Here is a 23,770-nt window from a genome sequence, read left to right on the forward strand (position 1 = left end):
TGTTACAAAAATACACGTCCAGGACTTTTATTTTTTCTTTGACAAGATGTTGGATGTTTATATGTACAGCATGAAATTTATAAATACAGACATTTATGTACACAACCGAACTATACATTATTAGAACTCTGATGTGTCGATCTGTGCGTACTACCAGTGACTAAAAACATTTGAAACTGAAACGAACCCTGACTTCTAAAAAGAGCATCTTAAAAATATCAATGAAACAATGTCTCTCTCGCACACACACATAAATAAAGGAGAAGGGCGGAGGTATCTGAGAGCTCGCGGACTGTACAATGATACAAAATACTATACAGAAGCAAGGCACTTGCACTTAAAATCTTTGTTTAGACGTGTTCAGACTTCCGTAGCAAGCATCTTTTCTACTCTTGGATGCGTTGTCGGATCTTGAACTTCTATCACATATATACTGGGATCTTGAGGCCGCCTCTCACTAAAAATAGAATAAATTTATTTTAATACCGTACAATATTTTTTAAATGTAAATTATCATTTGTTTTTTTTTACGAGTGATTGATACAGTAGAAACAATGTAACAAATGGTTCAATGATAAAAATATTTGTAATTTATTACTTACAATTTGAATGAGAAATGCCGAGTTGCCTTTGGCTAATGAATTAATATATATCAAATCGATAAAAAAAAAAAACTCACCTGTGACTAGTGCTGGCTGTCGGATGTCTTCTATCCATCGTATTTTGTTTGCAAAGCCAGTCTCTATCTTGAGCTGTATTTAATAATTTCACTGATTTAGTTCGTTGTAATTCTTTTGTATAAGCCAACGTTTCTTCGTTGGTCAGTTTTAAATTTTTAGGTCTGTCTAATGTGTTATATATTTGTTTATCTGCATATTTATTGTTCATACTGTTCTGCTCGTTCTGTCTCTTCATTTCTTCTTCCTGTCGTCTTTGATCGCGTTTCTTTTTATATCTCAAACATAAAATCACTAACATGGCTAAACACACAATAAAGGGAACAGCAGAAGACAGAGTGGCTATCAGAGCCACTTGTTTGCCGGACATCACTTCAGACACTTGATGCGACACTGCACTGTCACCATGATGAAGGGGTTCCACGGCATTTCCAGAAGGAGATATTTCGCATAGAGCACCGCTGTATCCTGTAGGACACACACACACGTATTCCATGACGCGATCCTCGCACGTCCCCCCGTTTTGACAAGGATTGGAACTGCAGTCATCTATATTCACGGAGCAATCCTTGCCGGTGAAACCGGGTTGACAGACGCAGCTGTAGTCGTTGATCTGATCGTAGCAGGTACCACCGTTAGCACACGGCTTTGTGAGACAATCGTCTACGTTTGTCTGGCAGGAAGTTCCCACATAGCCGGGGACGCACAGGCACCTGCCATCCACACAAACACCGCCGTTCTCACAAGGATTGGAAGAACATTCGTCGTTCTTTTGCTCACAGTTGTTTCCTGTAAAACCGTTTGCACATTCGCAAACATATGAATTATCCGTAACCGTACAGCTTCCACCTATAAATCGAATATAAACAATAAAAAAATTTAAAGAATATCATAAAATAAAATTAGAATTGCAAAATTGAAGTTATTGAATTTCAAATTTTTGTATGGATAAAATACCATACCATTAAGACATGGATTTTCATCGCATGTTGACTTGAGAACATTGCATCGTGCTCCTTCGTAATTACCCAGGCAAAGACATCGAAAGCCGTTCCCATCATCAATACAAGTGCCTCCATTCAAGCACGGATTCTCAGTACAAGTGCTAGCTGTTGTGTCACAGTGGCGTCCATAATAACCCAGGGAGCATTCGCACGTGTAATTCCTTTCTGTGCTCTGAAAGAAAAATATCTTCTATTAATCTTCTTCATTGTAAAGATTGGTGAAGTAGCCACGAAATTTCAGACTTACCCTACAAGTTCCTCCATTAAGACACGGTTGATGTAAGCATGCATCGAGATGAGTATCACAATTAGTGCCAGTGAAACCTTGGAGACAGGTGCAAGTGTAAGAACCCTGACCGGTATTGGTACAAGTACCACCGTTTTTGCAAGGTTTATGATTCGTGCAGTAGTTCAAATCTATTCGAAAGAAAAAAAATAGTTACAAATTTATTTTTCTTCTTCCCTCCACGAGATTTTTCGTTTCGATATTTACCTTGATTACAGAACAATCCACCCCAACCTTCATCGCAATTGCATTGCCAGGGTTGATTGCACGTACCGTGTATACAACCGGGGTAACGAATACATTGGTCACACATCCATCCTTGCCAACCGATGCGGCACCTGTAACAATCATCAGTTACAAATCCATTCGGAAATATAAAATGCGAGCACGAAAGTGAAATTTGAATCTATACTTACTTGCATTCGTTCGGTTGGTTACAATAACCTTGTTGTTCGTGGCAGCCAGGTAAGCAGACAGCTATATATATATAAAAAAAAAAAAAAAAATTAACCCGCATTCTAGATTAAGAAACAAAAAGGGAAAAAATATATATCTGTGCAAAGAAGTGAGCTTACGTTTCAAACAATACTCTCCAGACCATCCGGTCAAGCACACTTGGTCGCCATTTGAGTTACAGGTGTAATGACCAAACTTATCGTCTCTTGGACGACAAAGTTTCTCGCAAGACGTCCCGTAATAATTCTCGTCGCAGGTGACTCGATATGAATAAATCATGCTAGTATGGTTTGTGCTATATATGTCTTGAGTCCATTCCGGCCTGACTTCTAACCATCTTTGAGTCGTGAGTCGCGTTATAAGAGACCTGGTTTCACCTGAAAACAAATAAGGATAATCAGATCGAAGCGATGGCACCGTATTTTCAATCCCGTTTTTGAATGATCGCCATCATTTGCTTGCCTGATCGTCTGAAGCTTACTTTCTCACGGTTCCTAGCTTGGCGACCTTGACAGACCCGAGAGGGGACAAAAAGAGGGGGACAAGGATGGGAAACACGAGGAAAAGGAGGCTAGGTTAAGAACACAGTAATACAATCCTATTATGCTACTATAGGAGGTTTTTTTTTTGTACGAAACGCATCGGCACCGGGTTTTGATTGCGAATCGAAATGAGGCCCGAGACAGTGTAAAGGGGGTGAAACATTCGACTCATTAGAGGGCCCAGTTTCGTAGACACACCTCCCTAGCTACCGTACGATCCTCTCCCCCCTTCGCGGAGTATTAGCCCTCGGGACAAGTTCCCACACTTAGCTACCTGACAACTTGTCCCGTAAAACGGATATGACGTGGTGGATTTGTTGTTGTTAAATGTCTAGTTGCCTTGGGATCTTACGTCCCCTGCACTGACATATTGTCACGTTGGTTCTCACAGACTTTTGTGTAAACAAAATCTACGATGTTTAAAAGACTTACCTTCACCTGTTGTGGTATTACTATGCCAGGCTTCGACAATAAGAGAAAAAGTACCCTGAAAATTGTTAAAAAAAACACTGTTTAGTACGATTGCACTAATTCTTAACAAAACAATTAAACGAGACAGAATTAAATGCATTCTAGGTATTAAATTTCGCTTTTGGATAGACTTACCGGCCAGGAAAAATTAAACGGAAATTTGATAGGGTTGTTAAATCCAGGAGTGGTCTGATCAACCAAGTAAACACTGTTATTACCCAAAATTGGAGTTACGCTTTCGCCGAAGGTACACGGTGAATTTGGATCAATAGTGGTCTGATAATGCTTCAAGCAAATTCGAAACATAGTTGCACATACACCTGGGCATGCACCGCAACAATTTCCTTCAGCTAATCTTCCTTCATCGTTTGTGAAAGTTCCAAGTCGGAGTTCGAAAACACCCGAAGCCAACACCTATAAGACGAGAAAAAAAATTTGTAAAATTCGCCTTGACGTGAATAAAAGCTGTTAAGAAAAATTCTCTGATGTTTACCTGCGGGACGATAGCAGCTAACACCACCACAGTCCCGATGGTGAGTCTCCCCATCTCTGTTGTCCAATATTACTTCTCGCCCGACACCACTACTCTGCTTGTGACGTCACGTTCAGGCTCCGCCCTCAGATGTTTTACGTTGTCTGGAAGAGAATGAGCAGCACAATCGTAAAAACAGCGTACGTTTTAAGAATTAGGTGCACAAGCGGCAGTAATGGTAAAACATGTACACTTTTTAGTATTAAAAGAACGCAAAATGTAAAACGTCACTACTTTATATACCGCAAGAAGTTTGGGTGGAACCTTCTACTAACGATGTTACTAATTAATAATTTTTTTCAACCGGAAAAACAAAGCTCCTCGCCCGTTTCTGCTTCAATAGTCGATAAGTTTGCCAATTTAAGTTTGGGTGGAGGATCTTTCGTTCGGGTAGATCTATCTGCGGTAGATTTATTAGCGACGACAAGATATTCCAGGTGTTGACATAGGACCGTTATATCAGCTGTTAGCCACTGACCACATCCTCCTCCGATTATTGTCACAAGTACAATTACCACTGATAATCCTTTTCATTGCTTATATAGGATTACACCTATCCTCTTTCGTTAGGTATAATCATCACCTGTTGCGTTTTCCCCGGGGCGAGCGAATCGGTGGCAGATTATTAGATATACGTTCTATTGACACAATCTTGGTTTACTTTAATAGATTAGTACTGTTTATTGTTGCCGCACAGGTGTTAATTTTTTAAAATATGTTCCAGGTGCGAAGAGCTTTGTGACGAATGACATAAGAAAGACTAGAAGGTGCGATGGCCCCTTAAGAGTGACTTATCCGAGGTTTTTACTATAGAACAAGCAGTTTTTTGGGTCCCTATTCATTTTGCGGGAAGGTCATTCACTGATATTCTTTTACTAGAATGTAAAGAATGGAAAATTTTCATAAATATTTCATTATTCTTCGTGATTGGTATAAAACTAAGGTTTATCGATCAAGTGGAAACAAAAAACCTTTTTGTTTTAATTGTAAGCGATAGTTTTATTCATAAACATTTTGATTATGTTCTCAATTATTTTGTACTTTCGAGCTTTTCGCTCAATGGGATAATTGGGTTTGTCGTCGTGGTTCTCATGAGGTTTCAAAAGAAAGGCTGAACTGGGAACCGGTCTGGGTGCAGGATCCGGAGAGGGTTCCTTGCAAAATGGATGTTCTGGGCCCCCTAACATGTTTGACTGTGGGAAGAAATGGCAATCCGTTTAGATGCACATACTTTTACTTAGAATAACTGCTTGGTTCGTTCAACACCAATTTATAGTTAAATTCGGTTACGATTTATACATAAGCTTCTACAGTTTAACATTCAGTTAAGCTGGTCGAATTTAACAAAAATGGTGATAAATCGTATGGCGTAATCTCGGCCACTCCCTAAAATGACCCATTTTCCTTAACAACAAAAACAGTCCGGTTTCATCTAACTCCAAATATAACTTATTCGTTCGACGACGACGACACTTACTCTTTCTTTTTACAAAAACCGTACCTTACTCTAAAATTTTATAAAGTTTAAAGATTGTCGTTACTTAAAATCGATTTTTTCCAAGAACCGAATCGATTCTTTCTATAATAATTGGCTATAGCATCTGTTCTTACTCAAGAAAAGCAGTACAAAGTTTCCAGAAGTGAGGATCATTTTTCTGAAAATTGAAAGATCAAATAAATACTTTACCTGATATACAGACAGTGGAAATAAAATAGCTTGTTTTAAAAATAGTCTTCGGAGAGCTTGTTAGAGCAGGATTAGCCGTTGTACCAGAGTAAACAATAATATAAATGCCACCAGAGAAAAGAAATAGGAATCTTTATACTCGGCATTTTTTAAAATCAGTAAAGCTAGTTCGATATCAATTTATCGAAAAAGTACTGCACCGAAGAGATATTCTAATGAAAGGTAAAGAAGGGGGGAGAAATCACAGTTGGCTAAACTGTTCCGTTTATGATGAAATGAGGGGAGTTTCCAGCGTGACGTCATCGAGCACCACCCCCAATTCCAAGATAGATGGGTGGAGACCTCGTAGCAGATGGGAATATTCTCACTCCAAAAGATTCGAAAAATTTAGGTTCGTCTACCTTTTTGGATATTTTTGTGACTAAATATGCCACCAGAGTCTCTTCACCTAACTAAAGATTTTATACACGAAAACTACCCTGATACTGTGCATAAAAGACTTTTCTTCTCACCCATATCTCCATTTCTAAACATCAATGAAGCTTATCTTATTCAGGACGATGGGGGCGATTATAATCATATGTATATGCCGAGTTGCTAGGCAAAAATTTTCATAACATTTCATTAGAAATATTAACAAAATTCTTTTTTTTTTCATTTTTGAAAACGTTAATTATATTAAGAAGCTTTTACGCTGACGAATTTTGGAGATAAACCGAACGTAATTGTCCGTTTCGACAAAAGCACCCCCTTTACCATCATAAGCCACGTGCAATGCAACATCTGGTTCAATGATTCGATCCGGCCAATCAAATTTGAGATTCATTGAGTGAAACACGTGCAAAATTGGCCATTATTGTTAGAATTTCGTGTTTTGTACCCCGATACGCTTTTGTGTAAAGCTTACGTGTTTATCGGTAAATATGCTTTTTTTTGATGAAAACCGTCTTGCTAAATTTACTTTTTTTTTTCATCTCATTTATTATAAAACCTGCCTTCAAATATTCGAATTTTAAATGAGCGTCACCCGTTACAGACGACATTTTTTTTAAAACATTTTTCCGAATTTTCTATATTAATACCATATTTTTATACTAATTCAATTGCAATTTTTAAATTAAATATATCAAAAAATGTCCTAAGGGTACGAAATATTTAGAGTAATAGATTAATTCGAATTAAGAACATCTGGTTTTAGGTTGGTTTAATAAATCTAAAGACGTCTTTAACATATGTATTCGATCGTAAGCCTGCATTTTTAATTAAAAGAGCATTTAATCATTTGATTTTTTTAGCAGAATTCTAAATGTAATTGTCTAGTAGCAACTGTTTAATTTCATTCATTCGCTATTGTAGATCTATAGTTTGAATGAATAAAAAAAACACGTTCTTATTCATTAAAAAGCACCAATCTTTCGTGTTTATCTATCCATATTTAATATAAAAAGACGTGGGAGAAAGTGCGTAAGATGAATAAATCGGGAACATAATACCAGTTAATATGTAGAAGCCATCGAGTTTTAACTTTTAAAATTAAAATAATAATAATGAAAAAACTTTAGTCACGTTATTATAATCGAAAAGTGTTCTGTATGTACATAATTAGTGTGCATTTATTACATGACTTCTGTCAACAAAAATATCGAATTTCTCTCCCCTACGGAAAATAATGTTATTTCGATAGGTTCGTTATCTTATCCAGAAGTGAATTATATATTTTTAATTGTTTAAACAGGAAAGTATTTTCTATTAGACTATAATAAACTTGATATCGTAATCTCATTCTACTTTCTCCCGTCTTAATTTGCATAAATATATTTTTTTAGTAAAAAATTAATACACTATTTTAATGAAGATATTCTTGTAGTAAGATTGAACCTTAAATTTTTTTTTAATAAAGATGCGATTCTTCAGTAAACGTGCTCTATATTTAAAAATCACCTGTAAGCAACATAAAAAAAATCCAGCAGCAAAGTCATTTTGTAAAATTTTAATATATTTAAATGGTCAGAGCATAAAATCCCATTATCGATTTGTTTTTAAAGATAGTTTTTAAGCTGGAAAATAATCGTGAAACTTTTCTTCGCCGTTTAATCTAAGTGAAATTAGTTAAAAAGAATAAAATCGATAGAATTCTAGTTAAATATAAAGGAGACTTTTTTTAAATGAGGTAAACAGATAAGATGTAAAATTTTAATGCCAAGGTGCAATTTAACGTGAAAACACTCCAAGTTTTACGACGAAACAAGTTCAATTAGCTACGATTAACGAGAAGAGATGCTTTTAGTTAAATTAGCTCTTTATTTACATATCTGCAGTAAAACGTATTTAACTCAATTAAACCTAATGCTTTTTTATGTAAACGAATTCTAACGAAAAAAAAAATTAACCTAATTTTTGTCGAATTCGGAAGATTTTTAATTAAATTTTGAATTGGTTTTAGTTGCCGCTTTCGAATTTGCATGGTGGAATATTTTTACAGGCGATAAAATTTTAATAATGAGAAAAATTGATAGGTCTAAGCTAAGTGATACGAAGGGAAGAAATCTGGAATAGGGATCTTTGCTCCAGATTCACATGGAAATTTGCCATTCCCTAAGGAGTTTTACGCAACACGAACTGCATTATATTGTCAGATCATCCGTCAGTTATACTGAGAAAGCCATTGGGTTTTAAATGGCAGTTTACGTAAAATTATTTGAATTTGATACTTTATTTCCAGGATTGGAAATTAAAGAGTGTACCCACCCTTTGTGTGTGTGTGTGTGTGTGTGTGTGTGTGTGTGTCAATAATCAGAAACGAGTATACGATAGCGTGAGACTTTCTTGAGGGCTATAAAATCGAAGAGGGGAGGAAAAATATACAATTTGTCACTCAATCTCTGTGTTAATAGAAATTTGAACGAAATCGGCTTTCGAAATATCAATAAATTTGAATATTTTTAAATCTAAAGCATTTATTACTCTCGTGACTAACTTGCCGTTTGCGTCAGAACACGTTTCCTATTTAAAAATGCAACTCCATTCCTTCTTATCCACAATGCATTGTAGTCAAGAGGCAAAGTATCCTCGCAGGAACTTTTAAGCACAAGGTTAACGGAGAAATAACAGTCGAATGCCGTACTAGGCATTTTTACAACTGACAAAAGGTACAGTTGACGCCCAGTAACTTTGACATTTGCGTGACCTAATATTGTACCCCGGAGACGTACAGTCACAAATTCAACAACAACCTCGTAAATAATTACGTAAAAAGGCTACAAAGTGGACATGTTACATTTTTATAAAATATAAAGTGTGCTGGAGTGACAACATTTTTAAAAACATTTTAAAAAGAGTACATAGACAATGACACACACACACACATAGAAAATGGAAATTTATAGCAGTTGTTTCATCATTCTCTCTTTAAAATGTAATTTTACGATTGGAAATCTCGAAGGCTCTCGGTGAAACTTGGCTCCAGAAGTAAAAATTACATGTCGGATTCTATCCACCAAAAAAAATCAGCCAAATTATAAAGATTTAAGCTATTTTTAATCACAATATTGGATTCGATTGCGGATTGGATTTTAATGCATTAAATATCACTCGATAATGTTCTGTAATTTTTGCCACTTAGTTTAAGAAAAGGAGTGTGGATCGAATAATAGGTCACGGACGAATATTAAAATTTACGTGTGTGAAGTGTTTCTGTTGGCTTTTTTCCAATGATAGGCCAATCGAATGAAGCTGAACAGGCGATATTGAGTAAGTAGTGATGACTAGCCTTATTTACTTTTGTACTAATATAAGCGTAGATGGCCTAAAGGACGAATCCCAGAGTCGGAGTGGGACAGACAAGTCTGTGACTAAAAATATCCATGGCGACACGCTGGAGGAATATTTTACTTGGCTTTTTCTTAAGTGAACCTTAATAATAACTGCTTTGTTCTGCAATTTTTATACATTTGTTTTTCGAATGTTTGCAATTTTTTTTCTAGTTATATCATTTTAATTCGAAGGAAGCAGCAGCATATTTTCGCTAGAATCCGTGAGCAAAAGCAACCGTGTACGGACGTCGATCATTATACCAGCTTTAAACGTTACGATTTGGCAATTTCGCAAGTAGAACCGGACATTTTTCTTCTTTTATGTTTATCTCGGTGATTTAAGTGTTAAAATTAAAATCAGCATGCTTTAAGAAATAATTAACTAAAATTCGGTATTTAATTATTTTAATGAGTTGGCATTACTTTAATTAAGAGATAATGTAGGAAATGCATGTTAATTAGAACAAGATAGTTATGCTTATATCAAAGTCTACTTTATTTTAGTTACAAAACCTACTCTAAAAGAACAAAAATCTGGAACCGCTTATCACGCTCGGCTAATCATCAGTCGGCCTCGTATCTCTCGGCCACATAGAGTATGCATGGCCACTTATGCCTAACCAATTGTTATATTTGCACGTAACATAGTGTGCTGCCTGATGGAAATGGGTTAGTAAGCAGTCAGTTTGACAATACACTAGCAATATCGAACACACATTAAACTATATTCCGGCCATTTAGACGCATGACAATACTTTCCCAATTCGTAGCGGCGAAAGTAGTGTTGCAGTATATGGTTAACGTTCTAGAAATCACTCCTGCAACCAATACGGGCACGAACTTTTCTAATTTTAGTTTCTTCCAATTTTACTAGGAAAATTTGCGTCCAACCGTTCATTCGAGGGGTGGTTGGTAAGTTATCGGCGCCTATATCCGGTCAGTCAGAGGTCGTTATTCTTTCGAAGTCAGAAGTTTCAATGGAAATCAGTCGTGCACAACATAACATTAACTTCTAATGATAACGGGCTATAGTATTAAGAGCCGGCGAAGATTTTCCGACTAACTAGTTTATTACACGACTTACTAAACGCGCTATTGTAGTGTTGGAAGCTACTATTAAGTTCGTCAGTTTAAAAAGTTCTCGCAGAATGTTAAAAAAAAAGCAAATAGGATAGTTACGCGATTCCAGCGGTCAAACTTACCTCGAACACAAAGAAGAGAGGAGCAGTCGCGTGCGCCACACACCCCCAATAAAGCCTACCTCCGACCACTTCCGGTTTTACACCGCCTCTAATGTGACGTCACGTCCTGACAAAAACCACGCGAGACGGAGTAGGTGGATCGCCAATCGATTGTGGTCCCGAGGCAAAACTGTCACCACGATACAGCACGTGGTATGTGTTTACTTTTCTTTCCCCGTGCAGTTTCAATTTATCTAGCGTAGACGATAAAACAAGTAGCGGGATGGCGTGCACCGGTAGGCATTTTGGTGCAGAGCGACTCCACCGGTGAGATAACGGAGCGATTACGTCCGAGAGGGATACGTCGTTTAGCCAGATTAGCTGGAATTCTTCCCTATCGTATCGTCGGAAATGCATTTAAACTGCTTCAATGGACTTGACCGACACGCCGATCTGTTTCGGTTACGTTTATTTGGGGATAAAAGCATCTGACCCTATTTAGTCGACCGGTCTCTAAGGGTCGAGTTACCTCGAGTACCTCCTTCAAAATCCGAGTATCTCTCTCTGGTCATTGTCACACGCTGTCTCGCTGCTGCGAGGGAGTCTCACGCCTGACCTCGTTTATCTCTCGTAGCGTTATGTTTAAATCCACTCGGCATAATTATCGGGGCGCAAGAAGCAAAAAGGTCACAGCCGGCATCACGTGACCTGACTGGAATTAATCCAAAGAAGTACAGGTGTTGCCAAAATAGGACGCTATGACTCACAACAATGCTTCTCTTTCAACTGATGTCACAAGGAAGAGTTTTATTTGTGCGAAGGAAATTCGCCTTCTTCATTCTGATGGCTCCATTGAGAAAATATTTCTACGTGTTTACGAGAGTCTATCACGCATTTGGGTCAGTGCGAACCTAAGCCGTCGCTGAAGAATAGAGGCGGTCCCAGAGAAATGACAAAAAAAACTTAGAATGAACGATTCATATCTAGTAAATATAATCTTTTTCTGACATCAACAGGAAAGGGTCATTTCCTCGCCAGTCATTAAACCATGAATACAAGAGCTTAAAACATGAACCGACAGGTCTAATTGCTACTGGATTATTGAACCGAAAACTGACTGTTTTTTCCTCACTGCACATGCCCATCAACAGAAAAGACAAATATCTGACTAATTACAACCGGTTATTTATTCTAACGCTTCTCTTGGTTAATTTCCTGTAGGAAATTCGACTAATTTCGCCTAAAAAGAACTATCTTATCAAAACCTCAAAAACCTACGAAAAAGTTTCGAACTTCTGCATTTGCTATCAGATAAATTCTCGATAATGATGTATTCCGAGAACTAAAAGTAAAAACGAATTACTTTTAGTTAGAATTATGAATGCATAGATGAGGAAAATGTGAAAAAAAAAAAAAATTGAAAACGATAAATATACCAGAACACCATCTGTTTCTGTTTCCAGCGTTATCGCTTTGCCTTTATGTAATCTCACCAGCAGAGAGACGACTAGACCAAAAATAATCGATGGACACCGACATACCTGCAGACGAAACTAGATCCGCAATCGATGCCAAAGCTTCGTCTATCCTTTAAATCTTTCATCGGAAGGATTTTCCATAAACTTAGTTGCGAAGATGACGCAATTTCCCCAAATCCCTAACCCCGCTTTTACTATAGCACAACGGAAAGTTGTGTAAGGCTTCTTCAGCCTATAGGCGAATGCAATTACCTAATATGAAAATGAGGACACCGAATAGGAAGTCTTTAAAGAGAGTTATTAATATCAAGAAAACGTGCTTATCAAAAAATGGCCGTTGTTCTATTGGTTGACCATTTTTCAATTAAAACCGAGTTAATTAATTGGCCAATTATGCTCTATTATCGGGGGGAGGCTTACTGCGAAGGAGTGAAACACGAAAGCTTTCGCCATCTTTCGGATGATGGACGAATTAACGATATCGCCCCAAACTTCGTCAAAGAAGAGTTTTGCGGTCGATGTAAGAGGACATACACCTCGAGAATTGACCACACCCTTTCGCTAAAAATCGATAATCTTCATCTTTTTTAATACCAAAATGTTATATCGAACTGTAACATCATCGAAAAAGACATTGCAAAGGTTGGACATTATCCAAAAACGTAAAAAAAAGGACACTGCACCTGAGATTTGGACTTACGGCAGAACACGGCGAAAAAAACAAACTAAAGATAGAATTAAAATGCCAACAAACTAAGTTAATATCGAAAAAATTGGTTTATTACAATTACCGTTCGATTTTTATTACGTTTCGGACAGCAAGAAAAGTGTTTTTACTTTTAAATCAGAAGAAATTTTAAGCAAAAACTAGTTTAAAATTTGAAGGTTCTGATCGTTGTTAATCTAACCTCGAGATCAGTGGTTCCAAACAAGAAAGCGAAAGTGGTTCGAACTGCTGGACCATTTCTTTTACTTCTATTTGCGTCTTTAGTACATCTAGATAAGGCATTTCCGTCACAGCCTGATGAGCCTTTTTTTCTTTTCTATCTTCCTTTCTTTCCTGTCTCTGGTCAGATCACGGAATCACGCAAACTAAAACCACGTAACAAAGGCACGCAACCAGCGTGACTTTTTCACTAAACGTCGAAATGTAGGACTATGTTCATGCAACCGATCAGTAGAGAGAGAGAGTCATTTTAAGGGGATTAGGAAAATTTCCGGAAAAAAATGAAATTGCATAGATTCAACAGATAGTAAATTCTTAATTAAATTAAGAAAGGAACGTGAACGAATATTTAACGAAAGCGAAACGTGGCGTTTTTCCACAAAAATGCACTTGTGGTAAAGTTCTCGGACGGGAGCGAGTGGAGTATGGCTATAGCTAATGTCCAATGATGCGAATCGGAAAGAGCGGAGAGCAAGAGATCGTTCACCCCGCCATGCTTCGTTGGTCGAAGCACCGACAGCCGAACGTCCATTAGTGTGCAAACCGTAGGCCATTCCCACACACGACAGTGTTACGTATTTCGGACGAGAAGCGTTATGTAAGGTTATTGATTGGACTTCGGGGTCACCGGCCACCAGCTCCAGCGCGGAAATAAGGGAAAGATCGCACTTGTTCTCTGATGATCACTTTCTCTAAACAAATTTGCATCCTTGGACGCCATTCTCGGTTTCTCAACCTAGATGGATGGTGCACTTTCCAGTCGCTGTGTCGTCTGAGTGTCAGCAATATTTGGCATCGCTATTCCGTATTGGGTGGCTCCGCGTTTAGGTCAGCATGAGAATACAACGAGTAGACGGTGAGAAGTAAAAATAGCCGCCCTGGCTGTGCTCAACGCCTCTAGTCTGTTCGAGAAAACAAACTAGATAATATGCTTGCACGTGTGTGGACAGATACGATAGAAAAGCCGACTTCGCCCCTTTCTAACTAACGCAATAGTCAAATGAATTAAAAATCGAGATTTTTTAAAATCCTTAATAACAATTTGAGCGCAAGTTGTCGAGATATAAGAAGTGAAATAACGAAACTTACCTTGGAGATAAAAATCCGAGCGAGAAAATAGGATAAATCCACAAGATCTGTTGCCTAACAATCCCTCTTCCAGCTCCCATGCATTTAGCTAGTTGGTTAATGCAAGCGCTTCCTGCACACTGATGTCGCTACTGTAGCAGTCCATGTGACGAGAATGAGATCGAGGCTCCCGCTCAGGCAGTCTTCAACTGTAATTGGTCAATCTTCGTACATTAACCGGATTGTCAAATCGAAGAGAAAACGAACCTGTTCGAAGATGACCCTGGATGGATAGTCACACCCTACCAGGTGAAAAAACAACAAAAGATACGGAGGCAAGTTAACGGGGCACTCCAACTTCTAGTAAATGTAAATACAAACGTATCTCGTTTAAATTTTAGCTATGTGCAAAAGCCGATTGGGCCATTTCTCCGACCAGAAAACGTTTACGATAATCGCATACCGTTTACGATTAAAAACAAAATAGAATATCCTTCCTTCTTCCAGACTAGTCTCGCACGTATGCAGAAATCAAATATGTAAACACAATCTTAACTGACAACTAATAACAAACAATAACTGGCGACTTACGACTTAGGTGCATTGACTTACGACGCTGAACTTACACAGCACCGGAAATCACGTGTGTTCCCCCCTTCTCAGACCCCAACTGCAATGTGTGTTTGTCTTCGGGCCATTAACCGCTGCAGTGATTGAAGTTAGTCTTCACTGTGTAATGTCTAGCCAGCCAAGCCATGTTTGCGTGTACCATTGCGTCCCAGTGATTTTGGTGTGAACTAATCCAACCTAGTGACCTCATCGCTAAGTTTATACTGACTTTCCCACACGAAGTTGACATTCCATACAGGTGAACTGGTTGTTTTTACTCTTGCTCCAGTCTGTATACGATTTCGTTTTTAACCGATTTGGATGAAGAAATCGATAAAGCTAGGAAAAAACTTATTAAAAAGTTTCATATAGATGGCTGAAGATTTTATTTTTCTGATTCTAACAGGTCAGTCAACTCGTTTCGGTACAAATGTCACTGGGTTAGCTGGTTTTAACCCTTTGATTCCTAACGGAGACAAACCAAGTGAGAGAATTTAATTCATTTTTTCCTGTTAACTTTCAACTTCGTTAAGGAATTCGATCAAAAGACAAGTGACAAAACTTAAAAAGCCAATTTCAATCGGTGTTTTACACAAATCGATTTTCCTACGTAGGAAAAATAAAAACCTTTTCCCTAACCAGTAGCACGAGCGATTAGATATCTCGAGTTAATTGAATGTTTTCCGGATAAAAAAGAAATATACGAAAATATTATCTAAACATTATTCTCATCAAGTTAATTAAATTTAAACATAATATTCTGCCGAAACAAAGATAAATGATGACGGCTTTAACTTTATTTAGTGCAAAATTAATGAATAAATTACTTTCTACAACACGTGCAGCGAAAAGAATTTTTTGGAGACTGGTTTTAATCGGGATTACGTCCATCAACACAACATACATATTTTACTAAAGGTCAGTCGAAAGTTCTATTTTTAGTCAGGAAATAGGTCTTGATTACCTGTAACCATCGTCTTTTCTTTCTTTCATTTTACGTAGTTAAAACGATTTCCTTCAATGGCAGGTTTCTTCTAAAACATATAAAAGAACGTAATGAAATTTATTTAAATGAATAACATTTGTGATTCTTTCATTACCAATTGAATTTAATGAAATTGCTTTTGTATAAAGTCCATTCACGGGCGGTGTTCTTAATTTCGGAATTCAGTTAACGAGAGCTTTACAATGAAAACAAGATGCGAATACAATAATCTCTTTTTAAACTGTAACCGACGAGATTTCTTAATTGATATTAGCTATTTTATCTGTGTCACGAAATCCTTCTATTAAAAATCACTCGAGAATGCTAAAACCAACCACTTCATTCACACTATTCAATTATACCAACATAAGATTTTTTTTAATGATCTTGTAGGCACTATACGACCGAACACTTTAAAAAGTGGCATAGTTTATCAAGTACTCAAAATATTTTTCAATATTTTCCAATGAACATTTATACGTATTGTCCAGATATATAAAATGTAAAAGAATTGCAGATCAATGACATTTGCCAGTATGTTTTTCTTGGCAAATACTTCCTTCCTTCTGAGATTGGGAATTTTGCCGTTCTGCATGAACTCCTCATGAATGACTCTGGGAGATTTCAGGATGACAGAACACTGATTGTGTGGGAAATCTAAGTAATCGTTCAGCATTACTTTCAGTGATTTGCTTGATCACATCAATAATGTCTTTGGAATTTGATGGCAAAAGAATAACAAAATCCATTGCCTGACTTACCAAAAAAAGAAGGGGAAAAAAAGAAAAACAGAAAAAGATAGACACATTACTCTAGTTTAATTAAAGGTCAAATTTAATTAATTAAAAACATAATAATTTATTAAAAACAGCTTATAGTTTTTTTAATATTTGTGAAGATATTAATTAACCTATTTAATGTCTGCTGTAGAATTGATTTAATTTACATGTTTATTAATGTGTTTTAAAACTATGTAACAAAATACTTTAATTCGGTTTTATTGTGTAAACTTAAATGAACTTACTTCATTAAAAATAGAAGTTTCAATTTCGTTGAGAGGTTTCAGAAGCTTGCGAGATTGATCTGTTTATCTTATAAAGATCAATTTGTATAGACTAATATATGCAATTGAGTTGCTCGAAATCTTTCTTGGCTAAAATACCATAGAGATAACAATAACATTTACACTTCATATATTTTTCATTTCCGTAATTTCTTAATTAACGGTAACGATCTTAATGAATTAGTTAACTCGTTTCGAAGTAATGAAGCGATATCTTAATCGACTACACATTTAGAATTAATCCTATTAGAATGATTAACCCATTAACATTACGAGTTAATTTGGAGATGGTAAATTTGTAAAATTCCAAACTTCACAAGCGTTAAAGCCGATATTTTTCTCCTTAATTTTAACGATAGAAACTTGAATGTGTGCCACCGGATTTTTCACGGAATTGTTTCTAAATCTTCCCAAAAATACTTGCAAAATTTATTTTGTATCCATCCAAGATTACGTTCCCCAGGAAATGCGGATTTTTAAAATAGCTTTGCGTGCTAATATACAGAATGCATATGTCTGCAGTTTGAATTGATTTCTTTATGTGCATGTGTACAATTTATTGTAAACAGTTTTAATTGGTTCAAAAATAGATTTTCAATATTTACATTTTTATCGATAAGTAGGTCGGAAGTAGTTAACTTTATATAAAAAAACGTTTGGCTATATCTTTAATTGTATAATAAATTGATATACTAGAAATTGAATTGCAGAAGAATCGATAAAAATCAATCGAGAAACAGTTTTGGAGCGTGTAAAAAAGTGAATTAATGGATAAAAAACGCATTAAGTATTAAATCTAAGCCGGCATTACGCTGCCCTTTGATGTACTGATGAAGAAATCAATTGAGTTTATCCAATTTTGTTTAGAATCTGGATTTTTTACAGACCGAATCGCACTCTAATTCTGTAATTAAGTTAACATCATTGCTCAAGCGACCACGTGGATCAAATTTATGCTCCAGCTACTTTATTCCCTTTTCAATACCCTTAACAACGAGATCGGAAAAGTCACACATTTAACATTAAAATTTTGTTTCCCTAAAAATAGATCAATAAAAATATAATATATCTATTTTTGCCCGTAAAATAATACATAAATCTCATTAATTGTTGAGTTTTAGTAGTTATTAAAATAATTCGAGTGTTTCCGACAACAGGGTATTTTATTAACGAGGTCCCCAACCTTTCCATCTTTTAACATTGCCGAAGACCTACAACATTTCCTGTTATTAAATAAAAAAAAATATTTTTTAAACTACTCTAGAAGCAATAAAATTAATCATGCAAAAAGAGACAATTATTTTAAGTACTAAACAATAACATAAATAACAAATCAATACATTCTCGGGTTAAAACGACCGCCTCGCCTAGCGTGTCGGTACAGTGAGGGAATTTACCCTTTACGTAAGGGAAATTTCCTCGATGGAACTTAAAAAAAAGCACATAAATATCATATAAAACATTTAAGATATCTTCTATCTGATTATAATTAATTAATTTAGATAAATCAATAACAATGCTTAATTTAATAAATAGAAATATTTTAAAAACAAGGTGAAGGGAAAATATTACGTCATCCTATCACGTGACTCGCTGTAAGTAACATCTTTCTCACGCGTGTTTTTTTGTTGTATACGAAAGGTTTTACACTTCTTAAGTGCTTAAATTAGATTGGTGTTATCATTTTAGAAACTAACGAGGTTTATAAATATAAAAATACACCTCTAGCTTTTACGTTAAACGCCTATTTCTGCTTCCTGTTGATTCTTAGTAGGCCTATCTTTAAATGATTAGAGGGAATTCTGTTTTGCCTGAATTAGAGCAACAGTAATGAAATGCTTACTTTATCTACTTTCAGGCTTAATAAGATACATGAAATAATAAATTTTAAATAAGAATGTACATAATCCATACATTTTTCTAGTAGAAGTTACTTTTAGGTAATAATTATGTATATGAATATATGCAAATAAATGCAAATTAACTACAAGTAACTTCCATAGGTACACACACATATATACACACACAACACAGATATACACATAGATTACCATGTAACACAGGTATACCATGTAACACACAGATATATACACATACTGTATGCATATATCTGTTAAATTTAAGAATTTATTTGCAAAACATTTGATTTTTAAGTTTAAAATTATAAATGCCTATTTAATTTTTGATTTTTAAAATAATCTAAATGTTACAATATCTAAAAATCATATTTTTATTAAAATTTTAACTGATGATAAATGCTTTTTTAAACTGATACTTTAAAGAAAAGCTGGAAAAAAATTACAAAATTTTAACTTTTTTTTTTTAATTTCTCAAAATTATATGTATATTTTAATATTGAAATTATATTCTCTGTGAAAGTTGATAAATATATTTCATTAAATTATCTAAACTTTCATATTTTTTGCTTAATTTTTATATTTCTGAGCAGAATTACAAAATAATCAAAATTGAAATAATTTGAAAACTTGTATATTTTAAAGTATAAATGTGTTTTAAATATAACAATTTAACTGAAAATTAATTGAGTATTATTTTTAAAAAATTGATTAAAAAATGTTTGATACTATATGTGATAGGTAATTACTAAAGGTTTAAGGAAATTACTTAGGTTCTTTAAAAAATATTAATTTTTTTTATGTAGAAGTAGATTGAATTAATACATTATTTCCTAAATCATGTCAAAAATAATTTATTCAATTGAAATAACAAAACATTACTATAATTCATTTATTTTCTGTTTTGAAATAAATTAAAAATCAAATAAAATTATTAAATAAATATGGGTTACTATATCAATATATAATATATATAAAATCAAAATATTATTTGTATCAATAGTTTTGCAGTTTCTGCATCAATAAATTTATATTTGTTATTCTGCTTGTTTTAATGTTAAAAAAGATAAAAATACAAATTATATCACGTGCAAATTTTGTTTAGTTAATACAAATTTATATTGATTTGAAAAATAATTAATAAAAATTAAATTAAATTTCTTTTTAAATTTTAATTCTTCCTTCATCTTTCCTCATTTGCTCCTGTCTACAATAAAATGTTTTTATTGTTTTAATTAAATTATAATGTGCTTTTTTTTTTGTTGATATTCCATGCCTAAAGGCTTTGAAATTCCATTTTATGATGATGTAAAAATATGATAGCTGCTTGAACTTTTGCATAATTTGATTGTTATAAATGAAAATAAGTTAATATAATGAGTTTAGAAATTAAATTCAATATTAAATAAGCTATCATATTAATGATTGATGATATTTAATGGAATTTGTGAATGTTTTGGAAAATGTTTTTCTTATTAAAATGAAATTGAATTTAGTGTTTTTAATATATAAATATTAAAAATTGACAGAAACCATTAAAATTTTTTTCAGATCTTAAAAATGTGTACATGAAAAATTTATATGGATTTTTTCAGAATTTTAAAATTTTTAGTTAGTAAATGTTTAGTATATTAAAATTTTAGATATAATTGCAGAAGCAGTTTAAATATTTTAGAATTGCATTCTTGAAACTCATTAATATTTTAAAATATTTATATAGTATAAAATGTATACATTACACACACACAAACATATATTTTATTCCTTAAAATTTTTTATTAAGATCACATAGGTACAAATATTTTATTTATATAAAAATACCTGTAATAATAAACAGTGAATATGTAATATTATTATTATTTTCATTTTTCTCTTTTTATAAAAAATATTTGATTGATAAAAAATATGTAAGAGAATATGTATATATAATGAGATGATGGCCATACAAATTATTATAAATTTCTAATCTATGTTTAATTATAAATTAAACAATAGATATAAATTTATGTGTATACACTATACTTATATAAATATAATATACACTAGACAAAATTTTGATATAATATTTATTTGAATACAGAATGAGAAAATGTGATTTCATTTTTTTTTTTAATTTGATTATCAAAAGAAAAGTTACTGTTTAATGGTATTTTAATTTTACTAGATCTTATTTAGAGTATTGGTAGATTATATTAACTTCCTGGTGATGTATATTTAGAATTAATGGCTATAGATATAAAAAATTTTTTTAAATTGAGTTGAGTATGGTATAAAGTTTTTTATACCATACTCAACTCTTAATTTTCAAAGAATTTCTATTAACTATTGATATATACGAATAAAAAAAATTAGGATATATTATTGCATTCCAGTACTGAAAGAATAGATCATTATGCAGTTTATATACACGTATTGTATATATTTTGCTTCAACTGAATTTCTATACCATGTAATTGTGTATGTACTATTTTTTGAACAATAAAATTATGAAATTGATATCAATGGTAATATAATGTATAAATTACAGTATAAAAATGAAAAATTACTTTTAAATAATAATTTATGTATTTAGGACTTGAATTGAAGTATATTTTGAAAAATTAAATTCTAAAATATTGGGGAAAAACGATATCCATTTTTACAAATTTGATTTTGTAAGTCTTAATTTTATTGTCAAGTGTATTTCAAATATCTTTTGAAATTATTTGTTTAAAGTTTTAATAGTTTTACTATAATTTAATTATTGTAAAATTACTATAAAATGAACATATTTTCTTATGTTAATAAAAATAAAATTTAAAACTAGTTTGGTAAAACTGTAATTTTTCAAATTTATAGTTAAAATGTATGAAGATATCGTCATCATCATCATCAGTGTAAAAAATATGATTAAAAAGTTTTAATTGTAAAAAAAGTTGTTGATTTTTACTGAATTATACATTATATTACCATTTGTATCATTTTATAATTGATGTTGAATGATAATTTCATTTTAAATCAAAAAAATTTGAACTTTTAGAAATTTTGATAACTGTGCATCATGTAAGTTTTTAATAAAAAAAAAACTTACGTGATGAACTTACAAAATCTTAGTTATCTAAGCTTACTTTCCATTATTGATAGTTGTATGTAAATTGTTTATCACCATCATCTGAATGTACAATATATATAAAGCATATAGTTATGTATATTCCTATGATATATATACATGTATATATCATAGGAATATACATAACTATATGCTTACATATAAATGAACTAGGATCTTACATTATTTAGAAATCTCATTTTAATGTGGTTTATTATTATTAATTAGTAAAAAGTATTTCTACTCATATAAATAACAGAACATTCATCATCAAAACAAATACGTTTGCATTCTGACTATATATTTTATTAGATTAATGTCTCAATAATTTTTAGTGTTTAAAATAAAAAGGAAACTAATGAAAAAATTTATATTAAAAAAAATTGCTTGTCTTTATCTATGAATGTACAGTACATTACATTAATAATTCTCCAAAGAATTACAATATGAGAAGTGAAACAATTTACTATTTTAAGCTAATAAAGCAATTATATTTAGAATAAGAATTTAATTACTAAAGATATAAAGTATATAACTGTGTAATGATAAAAATTATAGAGAAAACATGATTCATATTTTAGAATTTTTAAAATATTTTATATTTGATGCAACTATAAATAATAATAATTTTGGAACTCAGAAGTTTTGTGAATTTCAAATTTCATGTAAAATTTCTTGAATGTAACAAGGAAAAAAATTTTCAAATAATGAATAATTAGTTTGTTTGAATGGGATTTTTTAGTTTTTACACAAGTATATAATTTAAATCTTGAGAAAATATTTAGAATTATAAAATATTAATTGCTTTTTCTGATAATGTTCTAAAATAAGATAGATAAATAAGCATTATCAAATTATTTATCAAATGTCAAATAAAATCCAATTTATTTACCACCATTGTCTCTGTTTTATTTTGTCTTATTATTTTTAATATAATAAAGATAAAATATTTTTCACAAAAATAAATTTACAATTTTCATAAATTTTAAAAATTAATATCAAATTTTATTAGGATTTATAAATTGTGCTTATTCTATAGAATAAGCACAATTTATAATGCAAAAAAAAAAAACATCAGAAAGTTTAAAATGCAAGATAGAAATTTTAAGTTATTAGCTGATGAAATATTTGAAATACTTATCTTTCAATTTTAGTTGTTCTACGCATTCTAAGTATTCTATCCAGTTATTTAAATTAAGTTTTATATTATGGGAACAGAACAAAAGTTGTTCAGAAATTATCATTATAGAACTAAAAACAAGGTCATAATTGATTAAAATTTATTAATAAAAAGGTTATATAATAACAAGTTTACCAGCTTAAATATCAAGTATAGAAATATGGTTTTATAACTATTCATTACACTCTACAGTCATAAAATTCTCAAGTGGAACAACTTTATTTTAAGATAATGAAATATATGAAAAAATTTATTTTAGTATTGAGTAAAATTTGAAAGTGTTTATTTATATATTCTAACTATTTATCTATATATTTTAAATGTTGTTTAGATGCTTTAACAATAAATACCTTAAGCATTGTCATTAAAATAGAGTTCTTATCACTTTATTTAGTATAGTAAATGTTCAGATTTAAAATAGATGTTGAGTAATGAACTGAAATAAAAGATTATTAATAGTTTAAATTTGGATCATTCTAACTGCATCTTAATAAAAATAACTTTTAAATTTATGTAAAATAATTTTTAGTTTTAATTAATATAAAATTTATAATCAAAATAAAATTGAAGTATATTTAATTGGTTTACCTAGAATAATATTTTTAATATAATAATAATTAAACTTCTGTTAAGTTAGCATTGATAGATAATCATTCTGTTTTTCTAAGAAATTACAAAATTTTATATATAATTTTAAATTATCATAAATGACACCTGATTAAACAACCATCTGTTTGATTAAAAATAGAAATAATTAAAATTATATGAAAACAAATATAAACTTTATATAAAGATTTCTATCTAGTTCTCTGGAAATGTTTTTACATAAATATATATATATATATATAA

The 23,770-nt window shown here is 32.4% G+C and overlaps 2 protein-coding genes across 5 annotated transcripts in view; one reads left to right on the forward strand and one right to left on the reverse strand.

Moving 5' to 3' along the window:
* On the reverse strand, nt 1-14,330 carry LOC111615189 (neurogenic locus protein delta-like). 3 transcript variants are annotated; one of them, XM_023356596.1, is made up of 11 exons: nt 14,162-14,330; nt 3,930-4,072; nt 3,572-3,850; nt 3,398-3,452; nt 2,543-2,800; nt 2,384-2,444; nt 2,175-2,305; nt 1,929-2,098; nt 1,640-1,853; nt 680-1,526; nt 1-457 (listed from the first exon to the last, which is right to left on the reverse strand). In XM_023356596.1, exons 2-11 carry the CDS (start codon nt 3,981-3,983, stop codon nt 361-363), a joined length of 2,166 nt encoding a protein of 721 aa, XP_023212364.1. In that variant the 5' UTR covers nt 3,984-4,072; nt 14,162-14,330; the 3' UTR covers nt 1-360. The 3 variants fall into 3 exon arrangements, with proteins under 3 accessions (XP_023212364.1, XP_023212365.1, XP_023212366.1); XM_023356597.1 differs by lacking the exon at nt 14,162-14,330 and adding an exon at nt 10,670-12,231; XM_023356598.1 differs by lacking the exon at nt 14,162-14,330 and adding an exon at nt 9,985-10,606.
* LOC111615190 (constitutive coactivator of peroxisome proliferator-activated receptor gamma-like) overlaps nt 9,775-23,770 on the forward strand; it is a 20,904-nt gene continuing 6,908 nt past the window's right edge. Inside the window, exon 1 of one of the 2 annotated variants that reach the window (XM_023356600.1) lies at nt 9,775-9,800. The gene's annotated coding sequence lies outside the window, so the exon portion shown is untranslated. Of the gene's footprint in view, nt 9,801-18,357; nt 18,393-23,770 lie in introns of those variants that run through there. The other variant, XM_023356599.1, reaches the window with a different exon arrangement.

This window comes from Centruroides sculpturatus, unplaced genomic scaffold (genome assembly GCF_000671375.1).
Source record: "Centruroides sculpturatus isolate CEXI.00-Female unplaced genomic scaffold, Cexi_2.0 scaffold1566, whole genome shotgun sequence".
Classification (NCBI taxonomy): Eukaryota; Metazoa; Arthropoda; class Arachnida; order Scorpiones; family Buthidae; genus Centruroides; species Centruroides sculpturatus.